The sequence below is a fragment of the Lissotriton helveticus genome, chromosome 10, assembly GCF_964261635.1.
Source record: "Lissotriton helveticus chromosome 10, aLisHel1.1, whole genome shotgun sequence".
In the NCBI taxonomy this organism is placed as follows: domain Eukaryota; kingdom Metazoa; phylum Chordata; class Amphibia; order Caudata; family Salamandridae; genus Lissotriton; species Lissotriton helveticus.
In genome coordinates this window covers 299,932,052-299,952,494 of record NC_136071.1, presented here as the reverse complement: position 1 = coordinate 299,952,494, position 20,443 = coordinate 299,932,052, and the positions used below count along the sequence as shown (strand labels likewise).

The following is a 20,443-nucleotide window of genomic DNA, read 5'->3' as shown; positions in this document are numbered from 1 at the left end:
TGTGGTGGGGGTTCCCTTTGAAAGAGTGGGGATTGACATTGTTGGTCCAATGGAACCCCAGACAGCATCAGGACACAAGTTTATACTGGTGGTGGTGGACCATGCCACCAGGTATCCTGAGGCTATTCCCCTTAGGACCACTACAGCCCCTGTAGTGGCAAGAGCCCTAGTTGGAGTGTTCTCCAGAGTGGGTTTCCCTAAGGAGGTCGTTTCTGACAGAGGTACAAACTTCATGTCAGGATATCTGACTGCCATGTGGAAAGAGTGTGGTGTGAACTACAAGTTCACCACACCCTATCATCCACAATGCAATGGGCTTGTTGAGAGATTCAACAGGACCCTGAAAGGGATGATTCATGGACTACCTGAACCTCTTAGGAGAAGATGGGATGTCCTGATCCCCTGCCTCCTGTTTGCTTACAGAGAGGTCCCACAGAAGGGGGTTGGCTACAGCCCTTTTGAGCTTCTGTATGGGCATCCTGTAAGAGGACCCCTGTGTTTGGTGAAGGAAGGATGGGAGAGACCTCTCAAAAAGCCTGCAACCAACATAGTGGACTATGTACTTGGTCTCCGCTCCAGGATGGCTGAGTATATGGAGAAGGCATCTAAAAACCTTGAGGCCAGCCAGGAACTTCAAAAAGCTTGGCATGACCAAAAGGCTGTACTGACTGTGTACCAGCCAGGACAGAAGGTGTGGGTGCTGGAGCCAGTGGCCCCAGCAGCTCTGAAAGACAAATGGTCTGGGCCCCACACCATCATTGAGCAAAAGGGAGAGGTTACCTACTTGGTGGACCTTGGAACTCCCAGGAGCCCTCTCAGAGTGCTCCATGTTAACAGGCTCAAAGCATATGTTGACAGGAAGGACATGAGCTTGCTCATGGCCACAGATGAGGGACAGGAGGAAGAGAGTGACCCTCTCCCAGACCTGCTCACTCAGAATCCTGATGATGGGTCAGTTGATGGTGTTGTCTTTTGTGGCAGCCTCACTGAACATCAGCAACAGGATTGCAGGCAAGTTCTGCAATCCTTTCGACATATGTTCTCTCTGACCCCCAGCCAAACTGATTGGTGTACCCATGATGTTGACACTGGAGACAGTCTGCCTGTCAAGAGTAAAATCTACAGACAGCCTGATCATGTTAGAGACTGCATAAAAACTGAAGTGCAGAAAATGTTGGAACTGGGAGTCATTGAGCCCTCAGATAGCCCTTGGGCTAGCCCAGTAGTTCTAGTGCCAAAGCCTCACACCCAGGGTGGTAAGAGAGAGATGAGGTTTTGCGTAGACTACAGAGGCCTCAATGCAGTCACTAAGACTGATGCCCACCCAATCCCAAGAGCAGATGAGCTTATAGATAGATTGGCTTCTGCCAACTTCTTAAGCACATTTGATTTGACAGCTGGGTATTGGCAAATCAGGTTAGCTGAGGAAGCCAAACCTAAGACAGCATTTTCTACCCCTGGAGGGCATTATCAATTTGTGGTAATGCCCTTTGGACTGAAAAATGCACCTGCCACCTTCCAAAGGTTGGTGAATCAAGTCCTCACTGGGCTGGATGACTTCTGTGCAGCTTATCTTGACGATATTGCTGTCTTTAGCTCCACCTGGGAGGATCACCTGGTCCACCTGAGGAAAGTGTTAGAGGCCCTGCAAAAGGCAGGCCTCACTATCAAGGCCACAAAGTGCCAGATAGGGCAGACACAGGTTGTATACCTGGGCCACCTTGTAGGTGGAGGCCAGGTTCAGCCACTGGAGAGTAAGATACAGGCCATCAAGGACTGGACTCCTCCAATCACCCAGACTCAGGTTCGAGCTTTCTTGGGCCTGACTGGGTACTATAGGAAGTTTGTCAGAAATTATGGGTCCATAGTGACCCCCCTTAATGACCTGACAAGCAAGAAGATGCCAAAGAAAGTTCAGTGGACAGCAAGCTGTCAGAAAGCATTCAATGACCTAAAGCAGGCCATGTGCACAGCACCTATCCTCAAGAGTCCAGATTACTCCAAGCCATTCATTGTCCAAACAGATGCTTCTGAGTTGGGTGTGGGAGCTGTTCTGTCTCAACTGAATTTTGATGGTAATGATCAGCCTATTGCTTTCATTAGTAGAAGGTTGACACCCAGAGAGAAAAATTGGTCAGCTATTGAGAGGGAGGCCTTTGCTGTGGTCTGGGCCCTGAAGAAGCTGAGGGCCTACTTGTTTGGCACTCACTTCACCATTCAGACAGACCATAAGCCCCTCTTGTGGCTAAATCAGATGAAGGGTGAAAACCCCAAACTGCTTAGGTGGTCCATTTCCCTACAGGGGATGGATTTTACAGTGGAGCATAGACCTGGGACTGATCACAGCAATGCTGATGGGCTCTCCAGGTATTTCCACTTAGAGCAAGAAGACTCACCTGGTCAAGGTTAGTTTATTGTCCCAAAGTTTGGGGGGGGGTCATGTAGGAGAGTAGGGTCTGCAATCCTATGATCACCCAGATTTTTGCTTTTTGCTGCACTGGTTTACGACTTTCCCTGGCTGTGGGCCTGCTAATCAGACCCACAGCCTAGCTGTTCTCTCTATCCAAATTGTACCCAGGTACTGAATTGGCACTGGGCCCTCTCCAAGTCCCTGTACCCAGGGCTGAGGTGCACCCAGAAGTCTCCCAGGGGCTGAAGCATGTATTATGCCACCCCTGGATTGACTAACTAAAACTGACACAACTGGCTGCACGACAGCTGGGGCAAGGTGGTGTACTCACCCTTTGCTTTAGATATAGTATACCTATATCTAACCCTAAAATGGACACACAGATCTCCTATCAGTCACTCCTATGGCAGGCCTTAACCATCCTGAAGGCAGAGTGCTTGGAATCGTGTGAGATGGTGCTCTGGCATGAGCTGAGCCTGTCTGCGGCTTTCGGGATCTATCCCTTAGCCGTTTCCATGATATCGCATACCATATACTCTTAAGTGCATTATAATCCTCGCGGTTATGTGCCAACTCTGGTATCGCTTTATCAAAACATGTCGAGTAAGGTGTCATACGACTTGGAATACTAACCCCTCGCCAATTCTGGCGACGGGGTTAGCATTCCACCCTTCTAGAGGGACACGACATGCCTGTAACCTATAACCCGGTTAAACGTCAGACAGAGCCTTAGCATCCACAAAATGGATGCTGCCACCGAGACACAAGTCTGCCCTCCTGCTGCTGGGAGTCCTCCCAGAGCAGGAGATAAGGACAAAGGGTTTCCTGCCAGGGGCGGTGCCAGCACCGTCCCAGACAGGGTTTTGTGTATTGTAGGTAGGCCGGGCTTTAGAGGAAGGTGACTGCAAGTAGCACCCCGGTGCTCACTATGCATAGGCCGGCTTGAACCAGTTCCAGGGTCATTCCAGACCCTGTGCTGGGGAAAAGCCCGCCAAGGAAGTGGGTGTAACCACCCCCCTCCTAGTCCCACCCATAGGGCAGGACTTAGTCGCGTGCCAGCCCCTTTTTACAGGATAAAGGTAGAGACTGGCCCCCTTCCAAATCAGATCATCTTTGAATCCTGAAACTACTTTCTGCGAAAGGAACTCAAGACTTCTTCCTAAGATTTCTCCCTTGTGACTAAGGAGTAGTCACCCTGCATCCGCAGGCACCATCTAAGAACACTGCGGTCTGCTGTAAGTCCTTCCTCCGGAATCCGACTGCCCAGCTCGACGAGAACCGGCTTCCCTGGCACCTCTGACCTCTACCCACCTCTACAGCCCAGCTGAGAACCGTGGGTGCGACGAGACCTCAAGGGACCGGCCATCTGCAAGACTGCACGACTTCTTTCCAGCAAGCCCGCCGAGTATTCCACTGGTGAGTGCTTTGGGGTCCGAGAAGCCCCGACTCTGAGCAGCTCCAGCTCCGAAGTGCAGCCCCCCAGCATCTCCACGATCTGCGTGGGGCCCTTCTGCTTTCCGCTGCTCACCGCGTTGTTTGGCTACTAGCCCGTTGGCTTGTGGCCTTCCTGACGACGCCCGACGACATTTCTGCTGCTGGTCTGGTTGCTCCAGACTGGCCCTTGCTCCCTTCCAGAAGAGGAGCACCCCGGACCCTCCTGGTCCACTCAAGACGCCATTTTGAGTCCACCGCGTGGGCTTGAATTAGCCAAGGCTTGTTGCCCAATCCTGGGTAACTTCGACGCCAACGACTTCATCCTTCGTGGGACAGCTCGCACCTCCATCCTGGTCGCCGACAACGCCTCCTGGTCCGAGAGACTGCAGAGCCCAGCAGCGCCCACTCACCTGACTGCGGTGACTTCGCCCGGTGCCATCCTGGTGCCCACTTAATCACTGGCTAGTGATTCAAGAACTTGGTCCCCTCTGCTTTCAGGTTTTCTTCTTCCTTGATCCAGGCTTGGATCCATCGAACTTTCCTTCACTGGTCGCCTGCCAGCAACTTCTTCCTTCCAGGCTCCTGGTCCGGCAACGAGATCCCCGACGTCTTTTCAGACCTATGCAGCTGCAGCCCCTGGGCTAGGTAACTTCGGCACTTCGGTGTCCCAGCATAGCCTCACTATCCTAGGGTCAGGATCCACTGTCGTTTTCTTCCCACCAGGTCGGGTTCGCCCGTGAACACTAACTTTGTGAATTCTAGCTTCCATAGACTTTGTCCCGCATCCCGCGTGAGAGTGCACACTCTGCACCCGAGTCCCCTGGGCCTCCTAGTAGTAATCTAACGATTCCCTAGTCCAGTCCTAGCGATTCCAAAGCCTATTAGAACTGTTACTTACCTGCTAGTAATTCGCATTCCACTTTTAGCGTATATGGTTTTTCGTGCCCCTCGGGCATTTGTGTAACGTGCTAACTTAAAAGTATTTTCGTAAGAGTTTTGTTGTGTGCTTAGCACCCTGTCCTCATAAAGAGTACAGGGTTGTTGTGATTCTAATAAATACATTGTTTATTTTCATAACGCTTGTGTGGTGTCCTTTCACTGGGTGTTCAAGGGGTAATGTGATGGTAAAACAGCTGGCTTAACACGCCCTCTAGAGTCTTAGCCTTAGACTGCTCGTATCCATGCTACTAGGATAGCTGGTCTATAAGGTTGACTTACAACCAATCATCAATAAGGGTTGTTTGGACTGATATATAGTGATCACTAGAATAGTGAGCACTGCACATCAGGCCAACTTCTCACAGTGAGGTTGAGGGTGAGTGAGGGGTTGAGAGTGAGAGTGAGGGTGAGTGAGAGTGAGGGTGAGTGAGAGGGTGAGGGGTTGAGGGTGAGGGTGAGGGGTTGAGGGAGGGTGAGGGTGAGTGCCAGATAGAGTGTACCTCTTTCCTGTGCAAGGTGGAGAATATAGTTTTGTGCCAGATAGTATCAGTGCATTACTCAAATAGGGATAAGAGGCATGATATTTACGTATGTCCTCAGAGCCATGAATCGTCAAGCAAACAAACAATGCTATCCACCTCTCGAACCCCGTAAATGCATCTGCCTAATTGCTGGAAAGCCGGGATTGTTTAGTAAGTATAAGATGGGGCACTTGCATCCCTAGTTCAGTTCACCCCAGAGTCTGATCAGAGCTTAATATTAATATGATTGACATTAATATAGCATGCCTTTAACATCTCAAATAAGTATTCCTCTGAATAAGAGTGCCCAAACCTGTGGGCCTGAGAAAATGCACATATAACTATAACTATCGGGTGTTCGAATACTTCACGAATCAAACCACATCCCACCTGCTCATACTCAACTGCACTCACTGTGCAGGTTATTGTGGCCTATGTCAGCAACCCCTTTTCTTTACTGTGCTTAAAAGCATACTATTTATTTACTCCCTCTGACATGGCATATGCTCAGTACGACAAAGTGACCAGAATATCAATAGCACTGCCGGGGCATGAATTGAGTGTTATTAAATGTTTTATAATGTCTGGGGTTTCCAAACCCCAAGTTCACAACCCGGATGAGCACTCTTGAGAGTTAAGTATTGAAGAGGTGTGTATGGTTATCAACTTTCCATGACATCACGCCTAATGGATACACTGATAAGGATTCTGTTGAAATCAACTCCCTGTATCTGTATCTGTAAGAACTGAATGTTTCGTCTCCAATCTAAGTATGGCCGGAACTCCATTTCACTCAGATTACTACGTTCAAATCCGATGAGATGAGAGGTGTTTTTTTAAAATGAGCAACTTTGCCTCGAGGCCTATATCAGATCTAAATCAGCTTGTTGGATAGAAATGCTGGGGTAATGAGAGAAGATGGTTATGTTGCAATTTGACTGCAAACCCAATTTGTTTATTGGAGGGCAGGGTCGGAATTAACACTCGTGTGTGAATTCTTTAAATGTAGTATGATTTGGCTACTAGAGAATGCGAATAAATAAATATGTGATGAAATGAACAGAATATGCACTAGATCTGTCTAATAACTGCAACGGTGTATGGGATTTTTAACCTAATGGTAACTGATGTCTGTCAATTGCTGTTTTATATTTAAACCTATAGCGGCGCCACTGGCATGCGCTGACATCAATTCTCTTTTTTTCCTCACCACTAGACATGGATCCAAATATCCCTCTTATCTCTTTGAGACTCCGATTACCTCTACAAATTGTAAAACAGACGGAGGGCATTGCTGTGGGGAGGGGGTGTAGGAGAAATGCACACGGCGGGCAGGGGAGGGGGCGGAGCGGGGAGAGCGGCATGTGGGTGTGAAGAAGCCGGGGCCTTTGAAGTGAAGCTAAGCTTCACTTCAAAAGGTGTCGGAGGAATGCGGCTGAGGGAACAGACGGCGATTTGGTGATGTGCACGCGCATTTTAGGTCAATGCGCAAGCGCATTGACCTAAAAGCCACGGGCACAGCACCAAATCGCCGCAGTTAGGTAAACTTTGTTTCAATCCCAATAGTCTCGCTCTGCTCGATGCGCATGCGCATCGACAGGCGAGACCTAAAAAGGACACAGAAACAGTCAAATCCATTTGGGGCTCTACAAGCAACAACTAGTAGAGGTTCCTTTTGTCGCTCCTCTTATAGGGGTGCCTCCAAAACAACTGGCACAGAAAACACCTCTTCAATATACAACAGCCCCAGAGGATATTTTAGAGGGACCTACAAAGGCAATAGCAACAGGGACTGAGGACGTGGTTCTAATACCCGCTCCCCCATCACCAAACAGTGACTTCCCTCCACTCCCCAGACCACTCCACTCCGGCCGGGGGAATACTATCACAGTTCTTACTTGTCTGGAATTCCATCACCACAGACAAGTGGGTAAGACAAGTTATCCTGTATGGTTACTTCCTGGAACTTACTTCTACCCCCTCCCCACCCAAACAACGTCCAATATCCACAGAACATCTAACGCTTCTCAAGCAAGAGGTTCTCTCTTTCTTGCAAAAACATGCAGTAGAACTGGTTCCCCTACACCAGCAAGGTACAGGGGTTTACTCCCATTTCCTCATTCCCAAAAAGGATGGCTCTCTCAGGCCTCAGACTGTTAAACCTGTACATACAATCTGACCATTTCCACATGGTCACGCTACAACAGGTCCTCCCACTGCTCCAACAAGGCGATTTCCTTGCCACTTTAGATTCCTATTCACCCTGCTCACAGAAAATACCTACGCTTCATATTGGACGGACAACATTACCAATTCAAAGTCCTTCCATTCAGGGTCACAACAGCACCCAGAGTCTTCACAAAATGTCTTGCAGTGGTAGCAGCCCACTTAAGAAGACAACACATTCATGTGTTCCCTTACTTAGACGACTGGCTCATAAAAGCCTAGTCACGCAGCAATTGTGTACAACAAACACACAACACAATCCAGCTTCTGCACAATAAACCTTACCAAGTCACATCTCCAACCGACCCACACCCAACAGGTGCAGCAATAGATACTTCCAAGGCCCTTGCATACCCCAATATAGCCAGGATAGCCAGTATGCAAGCCCTCATAACAAAATTTCAACCGCAACACTCGCTACCAGCTTGAGTGTTCTTGCAGTTAATAGGGATGATGGCCTCTTGCATCTTAATTGTCCCTTACGCAAGACTCCAAATGCGTCAGTTACAAGAATGTCTAGCACAACAGTGGAACCAAGCTCAAGGTCATCTTACAGATCTGGTGTTGGTGGAAAGCCGCAATGGCGGAGCTCTCAAAATCTTTCCAAAGGGCGGCCGTACTTCGACCCGGTTCCCCAAATAGTACTAACAGCGGACGCACCACTCACCGGCTGGGGGGCTCATCTCTTGAACCACTGTGACCCCTCAACAAAAACTCCTCCACATCAATCACCTGGAGTTACTGGCCATATTTCTCGGCTTAAAGTCATTTCAGAAACATCTCCTAGGCAAAACTGTCCTCGTCACGATGGACAACATGACAACAATGTACTATATACAAAAACAGGGACACGCACACACTGCAGCTTTCACGTTTCGCACAGAACATTTGGAGATAGGCCATTCCTCAAAAGATATACCTCTTATCAGAGCATCTACCGGGGATACACAATTAAATTGCGGATCTGTTCAGTCGTCAACAACAACAGATTCACGGATGGGAACTTCATCCGCGTGTTTTTCATTCGTTTTTTTTAAAAATGGGGCTACCCAGACATAGATCTGTTTGCCACACATTTAAACACAAAATGCCCAAACTTTGCCTCCAGATATCCACACCCGTTGTCCAAACGCAATGCGATATGGATGAACTGGTCAGGCAGATTTGCGTATGCTTTTCCGCCTCTGCTTCTCATTCCGTTACTGGTGCGCAAGCTCAAACACTCTCTCACAATGATCCTGGTTGCTCCAACATGGGCACGACAACCATGGTTCACAACACTGCTGGAACTCTCAGAAGTTCCACACCAAAAGCTGCGCCTTTCCCCAAAGCTTCTCACACAGAACCATGGAGAGATAAGACATCCAGAACCAGCTCAACTGAACCTAGCGATTTGGCTCCTGAAGTCTTAGAGTTTGGTCACCTCAATTTCCCACCAGACTGTATGAATGTCATTAAAGAAGCTAGACGTCTTACCACTAGAGCATGCTATGCAGCTAAATGGAAAAGGTTAGTTATTTACTGCATTAACAACACAATCAACCCAGTAGATGCTTCAACTCAAAATATTATCTGTTATCTCCTGCATCTACAAAGATGTAATCTGGCATACACATCCATACGATTACATCTTGCAGCTATAGCAGCTTACTTACAAAACAGACAACACTTATCATTATTTAGGGTACCTCCCATCAAAGCATTCATGGAAGGCCTTAAAAGAATAATTCCTCCCAGAACTCCTCCCTCTCCAGTATGGAATCTAAACATTGTCCTTACTAGTCTTATGGGTCCCCCATTTGAACCTTACAGTTACAGTTCCTCACATGGAAAGTAGCTTTCCTTGTGGCCATCACATTTCCCAGAAGAGTAAGTGAACTCCAGGCATTAACCATACAAGAACCATTTTTGCAAATACATCACAACAAAGTGGTTCTTAGGACAAACACTAAATTCTTACCTAAAGTAGTTTCAGCTTTCCATCTTAACCAGTCTGTTGAGCTCCTAGTGTTTTTCCCTCAACCAGACTCGGTAGCTGAACAGGCTCTTCATACGCTTGACTCCATAAGAGCTATTCTTTACTACATTGAAAGGATAAAAAGTTTCAGGAGAACTAAACAACTTTTCGGAGCTTTCTCACCACCACACAAGGGCAATCCTATATCAAAAGCTGGAATTGCCAGGTGGATCATTAAATGTATTCAAATATGCTACCAAAAAGAAAAGCGTACGTTATCCATTCCCCCTAGAGTGCATTCCACACACAAAATAGGGGCATCCATGGCATTCTTAGGAAACATCCCCGTGGATGACATTTGCAAAGCCGCAAATTGGTCTACACCGCACACTTTCACAAAACACTACTGTGTAGATGTGCTGGCTAAACAACAAGCTAGTGTGGGCCAGGCTGTACTAAGAACACTTTTTCAAACTGCTGCAACACATACAGGTAGCCACTGCTAACGGGGTAACTGCTGTATAGTCTGTGCAAAAGAAGGCGATCTACAGCTCATATGCCTCAAACGGAAAATGCTACTTACCAGCATGCATCTGTTCTTGGCATGTAGAGCTGTAGATCTGCATATGCCCACCCGCTTCCCCGGACAACTATATGTGTTGCAGTACTATCTTACTTAGATACATTACACATGGACTTCTTTTCTAGTTCTAACTAACTCCATCATCACCCTTTATGGCAAAAACAATCTGGAGATGGAGTTGATGCCCATGCGCACTACTAACCAAAGGAGGAATCACCTATGTTGTGACTACAAAGACTTCTACAATAACACTGTAAACATCCGAGCCCAACACCACATGGCGATCTATGCAAAAGTATGCGATCTACAGCTCTACATTCCAAGAACAGATGTATACTGGTAAGTAGCATTTTCCTTCCCAAGATGCACAGAGAAAGGTCATGCACAGGAAAGGTAAACACAGATCAACCAATCAACATTCCAGGATATCCATAAAGGTAGGAATCCCCTAAATAGCTTGCTCTTTCTTGACTGTGACAGGATCACTTCCACAATATTCCATTAGTCTGCTTTGGAACCATTCCAAACTGAAACAATCCAGAGACAAGAACCATGAATCTGAACCTTCTGACCTTAATCAAGAGGAACTCTTACAAACCATGTAGAACCAAAACGAAAAGATAGTTATGAACTTATGTATTGGAGGCACTCACAATGAATCAGAACGGTCATTGGTAAGAAAAAACAACCAAAAAAATACTAATACATAAAGTCATGAAGACGTGTTTCCAAACAACCCAAATCCCGTAAATTTTTCTGGGGTGGGAGAAACAAAGAATCTCTGGAACATTGGATGGGAATAATCCTTGCCTCTATGTCCTCAATAGAATTAAAACTTTCCTTCATGTTTACTAGGAAATTTTTAATTTTATGTCGGGACTGAAGGCGAGGATCATGCTCATTCAAAAGCTTGTCCACCACCAAAGATGTCATACCCACAACTGGTTTGAAATGGAACTTTTTGAACATGGAGTCTGAAGACCTATCTGCTGCATTAATAATGTCTTCAAGACGAGCCTCTAGAGAAAATGCTTTTGAGGCCATTCCACCTCTGACAGAATGTGCTCTGAATTGTGAGGCATCAGTGCCCCCTCCTTGCATTACACAGCAGATCCGCTGAGCTATGGTGAGAGGAGTGAAGTATTTGAAAGGTTTCCTGAGGGATATTAACACCTGACACTCACCAGGTGGACGGACTTCTTCCGTCATGCTTTCTTAAGCCTGGAAGCAATGTACCACTCACAACTTGTGGGCTTTTTCGGGAGCTTGATAGGACACCACTTTGGAGTTGAACGTTGTACTTCTAAAAATGCGGAAGGTGACTCCCCTGTGGGGTGAAAATCCTTCCCGATATGTCCAAGGACCGTACGTCCGTTACTCTCCTACATGAAACTAGACATTTGAGCATGGTGAGTTTTGCTGACAATTCCTTGCGTGACAAGTACCTGTTCTGTTGCCAAGATCGGAAAAGATATAAAATCTTGTTAACATCTCATACGGTTCAGTACCTGGGCTCCAATGGAAGTGCCAGATGTATTCCTCCATCAGTTTACACACCAACGGGTGTTCGCCCACTAGAGAACCTTATATGGGGATGTGGCCTGTAGAAATGACTTACCTATAAGAATTGATCATGTGATATGCCAATCTCTGGATGCCAAGAAGGGCATGATGGGGACCAGTTCGTTCCCCATGGGATCTTGATAGTTTCGAAGACACCAACCAACCAATCTGTCCCTGTAACGCTTTGTTTGTTCCATCTGCCCATGCTGCTGCCAGAATTCTTTCAGTTTCTTGTGAAAGACCAGGGAGTCTCTATTGTTGCCGGAAATCAGTCATGCCATCAGAGGCATGCGCCCCGTGAGGATAGTGGGTGATGATTGCCCAGAGGATCCCGAAGGAGATACGGCTTATAGAAAGTAGGAACCATTTATTAGGTGAAATAATAAAACAACTTGCCTTTGTGCTCTCTCTATTGGATGATAAACTTGCTTGCTAAACTCTTAAGTACGGCATGGTTATACTGCAGATGATGTCAAAATTCAAACAATAGTACAGAGAAGGCTGACAATGATTTCACCAAGAAAACATAAAGGTTTGGAAATTAAAGTAAAATGTGTGTACTCCCTCCTTAGCTGGCGTGTATTAATATTTAACAGTTTTATTATATTTAAATGATGTACATGTGATGCTTAACACTTGCAACAAAACACCATTTTATGATCTTAGTAAGACTTGTTTTTGGTTGCATTAACATATTTACTTTTTTCAGCAAGAGCTAGTTGTTTCCAACACCATCCTGGACCTACCACCTCCATCACCACCAAAACCGAAAAACATTGTGCTTCCTTCGAGTTGGAAAACAGCCCGAGACCCTGAAGGGAAAATCTACTATTACCACATTCTTACAAGGTAATTTGTGTGACCATATCATATTCAGCATTAACTCTAATATGACATGGAATTTTCAATTTTGGACTAGATGGGGTTTCTTTCTTTCGCACATTCTTAAGATTGTTAGTAACTTCAGGATTACCATTTTTCTCTACCAAAACCCCTTCATTGTTCCTAAATGCCCACCAACTTTCCTTTAAAGCCAAAAGTCATTATTGCAAAACAATGGTCTGAAGGGCCTAATCCTAATGCAAAACTTTCAGTCTTAACATAAGCCTGCTCCCTGGTCTGAGGCCTCTTCATAGGCAAAGACTTCAATTCGTCAGCTATAAAAAAAGAGAATCTATGCGACACAAGATGTGTGATGCACTTGAGTGGAAGATGTCAGAGACTAGAAACTAGCAATGCCATACTTATGAAGAATTTTGTCGCATGGTGTCTAGAAAGCAGACTATTTCTCTTATTTGACCCGTTGTGGACTGGCTGTTCCTTGGAAATTGGGGAGAGGCTAGCACATTGTGATTAAGCGCCCACTGTCCTCGTTTGGCCTTAAGGTTCCACTCTCACTAACATCACTATCAGCTACCCATAACTGGTCTGACATTCTGATTTGAGCTGTTAAACATCTTCTCTATCCCCAGTGCCTAATTTTCAATCTAATATTGCTCTTATTTTTCCTGTGAAGTTTCTACTGGCCTTAGCTTGGTTTTTATGCTGATCATACTACAAGCCTGGACTGCACACAACCACAATCAAACACCTTAGCCACTTTTGTTGCAGCAGGATGTTTCTTGGTTAGGTTCACAAGTCTATCTGTTGGCCTCCCATACAAGATGCCCACATACTCTCATGAGTTTCTTTGGGCATTGCCGCCAGTTTTTATGACTGCTTCGGATATTCCTATCCTCCTTTAAGCTTGTGCCTTTGAATATAGCACACCTCTGCTGGCCCTTTGTCATAACCATGAAACCTCTGTAACCAAAACTTCTGAACCATCAAAAATATGCTGCAACCTAAGACATTTAGGCCCTACCTTGTTTTGTGCCACTTTCATGCACTCCTACAATATGTGTTTTTCCTATTCCCAGACACCAGGAAGCCTCCCACCTAGTGGTGAAATTGGAAACCTCTTCTAAAAGCTGTTAATTTTCTAGGATGTGTGTGGCCAGTGCTGTGCATCCATCACAGCGTATATGCAACTTGAATGTGTCTCTCATGTTGGGCCACAGTATCACTAAATCTTTTTTTAGGTTGTGCCTGCCTACCAGACCGAGCAAGCTGTAACTGTCTGGGTTCAAAAGAACTATTGTGGGCTTCGAAAGAAATGACAGGGGCTTACAACCTGCCATTGCTTGCCACTGATTGGCTTTGCCACTCATTTGCTTTCTTTATATTTAATGGCATTCCTTATCCAAGCTTCTCCATCTTTTGTTTATTCTTCCCCTGGTGCATATTTTTGCTTTTGCATACCATGAGAGTGCATGTGTTGTCCAGCTCTCTCTCATCTCATTATCTTTTGTGCTTTTTCCTGCCTCTCCATTGCTCTCGCTTGTGTTTCTCTTGTGTGCTTCTCTCGCCACCTCATGTTTGTTTTTCCTCCTCAACTTCTTCCCATTTCTTCTTCACACCCACGCTGGGTCCCCCATGCCCATCATGGGTTATTTTTTTAGTATATGTATATCTTATTTTTTTTGAAATCGATATAAGGCAGCATATTTTTGCTAACCCCCTCAGCATTAAAGAGAAAAAAAGAAAAGGGCTGATTCAGTACTTTTTTCATTTTTTAAAAAAATTTACCAGTACATTTCTTATTGGTAAATTAAAACAAAATGGCACCTGCATCATTTTGCAGACACATATGCCTAATGACCCATGTGCTAGTTTACAAAATGACACGCTCTGTGGCTGCATTATTGCACATTTTATTTTTGCTTTTTTTGTTAAATTTACCTCTGGCCATGCTGCACAACATCTTGTCAATGCTGTACAGCATATCTCTAATATTCCAAACCTTTTGGCTTTGCTAATGCTTCTCTGAAGCTGCCTGCTTATTTTGTACCTTTTTTTTCTTTTCTTCTCCAGCTTGCCAGCCTATGCCATAACTCTAGTTACACAGGCAGTGCCACAAAGAGTTTGCAGAATAAAAAAAAAAATGTTTAGACCGTGGTCCTAGTCTTAGAAACCAGGTGTGGTTTAAGGACTTAATCTTTCGGTCAGGAAGCAAAACCCCCCAAATAAAGTGCCCTTAACTTTTAATTTTCTGTAAAATTCACCTTTCTTTGCTAAGTGTAGATCATGTTAGTAATCCTTGAGAAGGAGAAAGCAATAGATGAATTACCATTTGTATCCACTTATGTTAAGATTTCTTATGGCTGGAATCAGTGGTTAAGGTTCAGTGGGGTGGTGCTTGTCTCATCCTGGAACACAAGGTGCTTTGTAGTCTAGTTTCCATAGAAATTCTGTTGCTGTTTTACCCTCTACTCAAGTTGGTCTTCCTGTCTGATCATGAAAGCTTTCATCTACCTTTGTGCTATGGGGTTAAATGTTCCCCTTTTCTCATGGCTATTTGTAACCACAGTCTCCTCTCCTTTTGAATTCCAAGGTGACAGGCTGAATCTGGGACTTTTTCATAGCAGTATCTTCTGTACGCAAGCAGGGGGCACCACTGGACAGCCGGATGGTCTCATTCTACCTCCAGAGAAGATGTCCCGGAGCCCGCACTGCCCCTGTGCAATGATGTCATTTCCATTTGTTCCACACCCTTCTACATGGATCCAGAGGTCCCTTCCCATCTGTTATTTTTCATTGCACCAAATGTATTATAAAAGTCAGTTTACTAAGCGACTGTCCCCTCCAAAAATCACTGGTTTTAAGTTGTTCCTCAACTGTAGGAAGCAGATGTCGATCACGGATCCACACAATGTCTACCTATGGTATCTAGAGTCCCCACACAATTCTAAGACAGGCAGTAGCTGCTCCATGATGCCTCCTGAGGCAATCAGGGATTTGGAGGTAAAGTTCAACTTTGCTGAACACAAGAATTGCCGTAAGTCACACTCCGTGTATTCACTCTACGTTGTAGCCCAATCTTACTCCAAGTCCCTGTCCCCGCTCCAGGCCTCTGTCTTCCACAAAGTCAAAGATTAAGTCTAGGGACAAGTTGCTTCACAAGCGCAAGAAATCAAAGCGGAGCATGTCCCTGTCTTTCCTCTCCATTTACAGGGAGATGTTGTGCAGTTGGCACTCCGAAGCCTCAAATCAGATACCATTGTGCAACTTGAACTGTTACTAGACTGGTCCCAGTGTACTCCAAAATCCATAGGCAGTGTTTAACCCCTCATCAAATAGACATTTTTAGAGGCAACGCTACAACTTTTCGGGCTGGTACGGTGCTTTGAGCATCTTCTGGCCCTACAGTGCCACAGGGTCTCCAGGCAACCCCAGCGTTGACTAACTCCATTGGGCATCCGCCTGACTCCCTTCTACTATGCTCTGTCCTTTGTCAATTCCAACTGCCCCAGCATCGACTCCAGTATCGCCCAGATTAGATCTGAGTTGGACACACATTTCCAATCCAAAGACATTGTCTTCCTGCACCAGGATTTTGTCTTACTATGAGAATGCCAAAGTGCAACTCTAGATTTCAGCGCCACCCTCAGTTCTTTTCTTGACCACCACACTATCGTAGGCTGACACCCTTGTTCAGATCTTATTCTGATGCAGTACAGGGGCTCCAGAATATTCCGCATGACCAAGAGGACGATAAGGAGGCAGACCATTTTCTCCTTTTCTTCATACTGCTGCTGGACTATTAATTCGATCTAGAGAATGCCAGTGGTTTGGTCAACTCCTCTAAGACAGCAATGTGCTCTACACTGCCCCCCCTCCAACTGATGATAATGCCTTCTTTGCAGCAGTATCCTGTATAACAGCAGAAGTGTTGAAACTGTTGTTACCTACCAAAAAGACTAATACAAACTTAGTATCCGAAATCTTATAGCCTGAACCTGCTACTTCAAACACCTCACTGCCTTTAAATGAGGCAACACTGGAAACCTTGACAATCTTATAGCCTGAACCTGCTACTTCAAACACCTCACTGCCTTTAAATGAGGCAACAATGGCAACCTTGACAATGACTTGGTGTAAGCCATGCTCAGCTCCCCCAGTAAGTCTCCTGGTGACTAGACATCATAGACCTGTCCCTGGAGATGTGGCCTTTTTGACCCAGCAACATACCCCTGAGAGATTGATGGTTTAAGTATCCACCAGCAAGGTTAATTTTAAGGTATTCCCTACTTCATCTCCAGACAGAGTTGATGCGTTTGCCAAAAGGGCCTTTTCCTCTGCAAAATTGCCATTGAGCTGCATAAGTGCCATCTGCCTTTTGGAACTCCACAATTGCTGCTTCTGGGAAATGGCTAGTGAGATCTACCAGAATTCAAGAACGACTTCCCTCAGACACCCTAAGATTGTCAGGATGCTGGAAAATGTTTGGAGTCTAGCCTGGACACAACAGACTGTGTGGGCTGCTCTACGCGAACCACTATGTGTTGAGGCATTATGCTTGGATGTATGCCACAGGATTTTCTTGGAGTATGGAAGCATCAATTTTGAGCATGTCATTAGATGGTTCCAGAGTTTTTGGGGGGAAATCTGTTTTCTGCAGCAAGGACTGGTGTTTAGGGCAGCTCCTTCGTTTTGCTGTCTTCCAATTTTCAAGTTCACATGCAATACCAAAAATGTAGAGGACAGTTTTAAGATTTTGACTATCTCCAGAGGCAGCCTTTGCAGCAGTCAACACAGCCCTTCATTAGATCAAGAGAACGTGGTGTTGTCAGAGGCCGTAGACACTTCCAGGGACATCTTTCATATTGTTTCTCCTCCCCTCCGAAGCTGTGGCCAAGCTGATTTGATTTTCTCTCCTATAGTCATATGCGACCAATAGGAGACAGAATTCATTTTTTCCTACCCTGTTGGCATGTTTTAACTTCAGATCAATGGGTACAGCAGATTAGTGAAGATGATTACGCCTTCCCCTTCACATCTACCCGCTCTCGTATTCCACTCGTTTTTGTGCAGACTTAGGTAGATCGTGCCTCTATTTTTGTGCAGGAAGCGCTGTCACTCCTGGCCAAAGGGGCCATTGAGATAGACCCAGAGGCAGAAAAGAGCAGGAAGTGCCACTCCCTTTATTTCCTGGTGCACAAGAAAGATGGAGGACTAGGGCCGATTATGGACATTCAGCTTTTCAACACCTTACTTTGAAAAGACAAGTTCAGGATGTTGACTTTGGCCCAGTTAAATTTTTCCTTGATCAAGGGAACAGGATGGTGTCCTTGGACTTCCAGGATGCATACTTTCAAGTCCTCCTCTTGTAGTCCCACCGACCCTTCTTGAAGTTCATGGTGATATCAGAACATTTCCAGTTTACCCATTCTAACCTTTGGCTTCACCTCTGCATCCAAGGTGTTCACAAATGTTTTGTCAGCAGTTGTGGCCAGTCTCTGCAGATTGGGATACATATAATTCTGTGTCAGGACAGCTGGCTGGTGGCATGGACTCGCTGCAGTCAGTCTTTGTGAGAAAGTGGCTCTATATATACTGGACCAAAGTAAGGTACAGTTTTTATAGCGACCACCAACCCCAGAGGTATAACAGAGGTTAAAGTCAGGACTGACCTTACTCTCAAAAGTGGTAGCTTGGTCGAGCAGTAAGGCAGTACCAGAGGAAAGTGTAAAGCATTTGCTGTACACACTCAGTCAGCAAAAGGTTTCACACACTCAAGGACTGAACTCCAGGCCAATTGTTTTTATATCAAAAGATATAGTTTTATTTTTAGAACCAACAGGTATCAAAATATACTTTTCACAATTATGAGTGATCTCAGGCAAGGACTTTGCAGAAAGGTAATAATTTTGTAAACACAATAGGTACAGGGGTTGCAGTAGGCAGGTAATTATTTTGTAGATTACATTTGTAATTCCAGGACTGGATTCTAGACTCAGTCCTGGGGTGTAAGCTGAAAACAGTTTAGTAAAAACGTTTTGGTTATTGCAATGCTTTTTAAGGAATATTAAGGTATTTTAAAAGTTCACACTTAGAAATTTGTCAGAGAAAATCTAGCAATGTTATCCCATGGGAGAAAAATCAGGTTACAGGTAAAGTATGTTCTCGTTACGTTTGTAATCCAGTACTGGGCTCCTAGGTCCAGCACTGGGATCTCTACTTTAAGACAGGTAAGTAATTATGTTTCAGTAGTTGGTACGATATTTAAGGAATATTTCAAGTTTTCAAAAGTTGACACTCCAAAGAAATTTCATAGAAAAGCAGACAATGGATTCCTATGGAGAAAATCCACATTACTAGTAAACCCGGTTAGGATTACTTTTGCGGTTCAGTACTGGGCTCCAAGGTACAGTACTGGCTTCTCTCCTGGTCACAGGTGAGTACTCCGGAATTCGGTATTCTGCTGATTTTCTAGGAATATTTTAGAGTATCAAAACTTCACACTTAGAAGATTTTTCGAGTCAAACCAGTCAATGTTATCCTATGGCAGGAAAGTGAGTTATCGGTTTCCAGGTGAGTACTCGACCCGTGAAGTTATGGTTCTGGCATAGACTCAGGGGTCCCCCAGGGTCAGGTAGGTACAGTTGGTACAGGGGCAGCCGGGTGCAGAGGTGGTTAGGCCCAATGTTATCCAATGAAAGGCAGGGGACCTTCAGTTGGTGGCTGCTGGATAGCAGGCCATGCGGCTGTGGGAGCTGGGCTTCTTGTCACTTGCTCAGGGCAAATGGGGAAGTAGGATAGGACACAGGGTGCACGGCCAGAGGCACTCGGGCGGCTGGGTGCAGGGTGCTTTTGAGTCGTCGGGCGCTCAATGTTATTCAATGGGAAAGGTAAAAAGAGAACAAAGGCTGCAGACTCGGGGGCGGTAATTCTTCAGGTGCGACCACCACTTCGAGAGATAAGTTGGGATCTTGGAGAAGAGGTAGGTACCCTAAAGGAAGGCACAGGGGGCCGCGGGGTGCAGGGGTGTCTTTTGGCGTCAGGTAATCTTACCCAGAGCTGGTAGCGGTTGGAGGGGTCCCTGGTTCTGAGGCTGCAGGCGTCGTCTGGTTTGTCGAGGAAGGTCTTTGGGCACTGGACTTCAGGTCCCAGTCGCCGGGGGGACGTCCTCGTGGTCTTGGATCACTTGGGCATGGGCCCGGCTTGGCGGGTGCAGAGTGGGTTGGTCTTGTGCTTCCTGGCTGGCACCAGGGGTATGGTTGTTGAAGCAGAGCCTCTGCTTATGGGAGTCCCAATCTTCAAGAGGGTCAAGGCAGGCAGTTTGTCCGGCGGTCCCAAGGTGCTGTCCGCAGGAGTCGCCGGGATTAAGCAGGAGCAGGTTCCAGGATCGATAGGGCTGGGGACATGTCAGTGGGTGTTGTCCTGTTGTTAGCAGCTGCACGGCGGGTCTTCTTGATCTCCTTTCTTCTTTTCTTATCGGGATCTGAGGAAGGAAGGTTCAGGGAGCCCCTAAATACTGAATTTAGGGGTGTGACCGGTAGGGCAAGGGCGGGGACCAATAGGTCCCTGTCCTGGGGTGGGTACACCCCTGGTCTGCTCCTCTCCTGTGACGGGGGCAGGAGCCTAGCTGTGATTGGGCAGGGCTCGCCATCTTCAAGATGGCCGGAGCCCGGGGTCCTGCTTCACCTCGCCTCTCCCACCTGAGGGGTGGGGTTGGCACAGGCTGGCACACCCACCTTACTGACATAGGGTTTCCCGCCAGTCTTCCCATCCAGAGTGGGGGTCAGACCCTGTGGGGGCCAGTTGCTGGGTAAATGGTCTGGAGAAGCTCACAGAGGCGGCAGGCCTTTGAAGCTTCCCCCTGCCCGTCCTGGGGGAGGAGACCTAGCACCTCGCCCAGGATGTGCATTGTTGCAGACCCAGGAGAGCGGAGGGCTCTCCACCCAGGGGTCCAGCAACATGTCTGCTGG

General features: G+C 46.3%; 1 protein-coding gene across 3 annotated transcripts in view; it reads left to right on the top strand.

Moving 5' to 3' along the window:
• SETD2 (SET domain containing 2, histone lysine methyltransferase) overlaps positions 1-20,443 on the top strand; it is a 1,168,808-nt gene that overhangs the window by 876,461 nt on the left and 271,904 nt on the right. For all 3 annotated transcript variants that reach the window (XM_078662450.1, XM_078662451.1, XM_078662449.1), the window contains exon 17: positions 12,343-12,482. In XM_078662450.1, the coding sequence (XP_078518576.1) occupies positions 12,343-12,482 (140 nt within the window). The remainder of the gene's footprint in view (positions 1-12,342; positions 12,483-20,443) is intronic.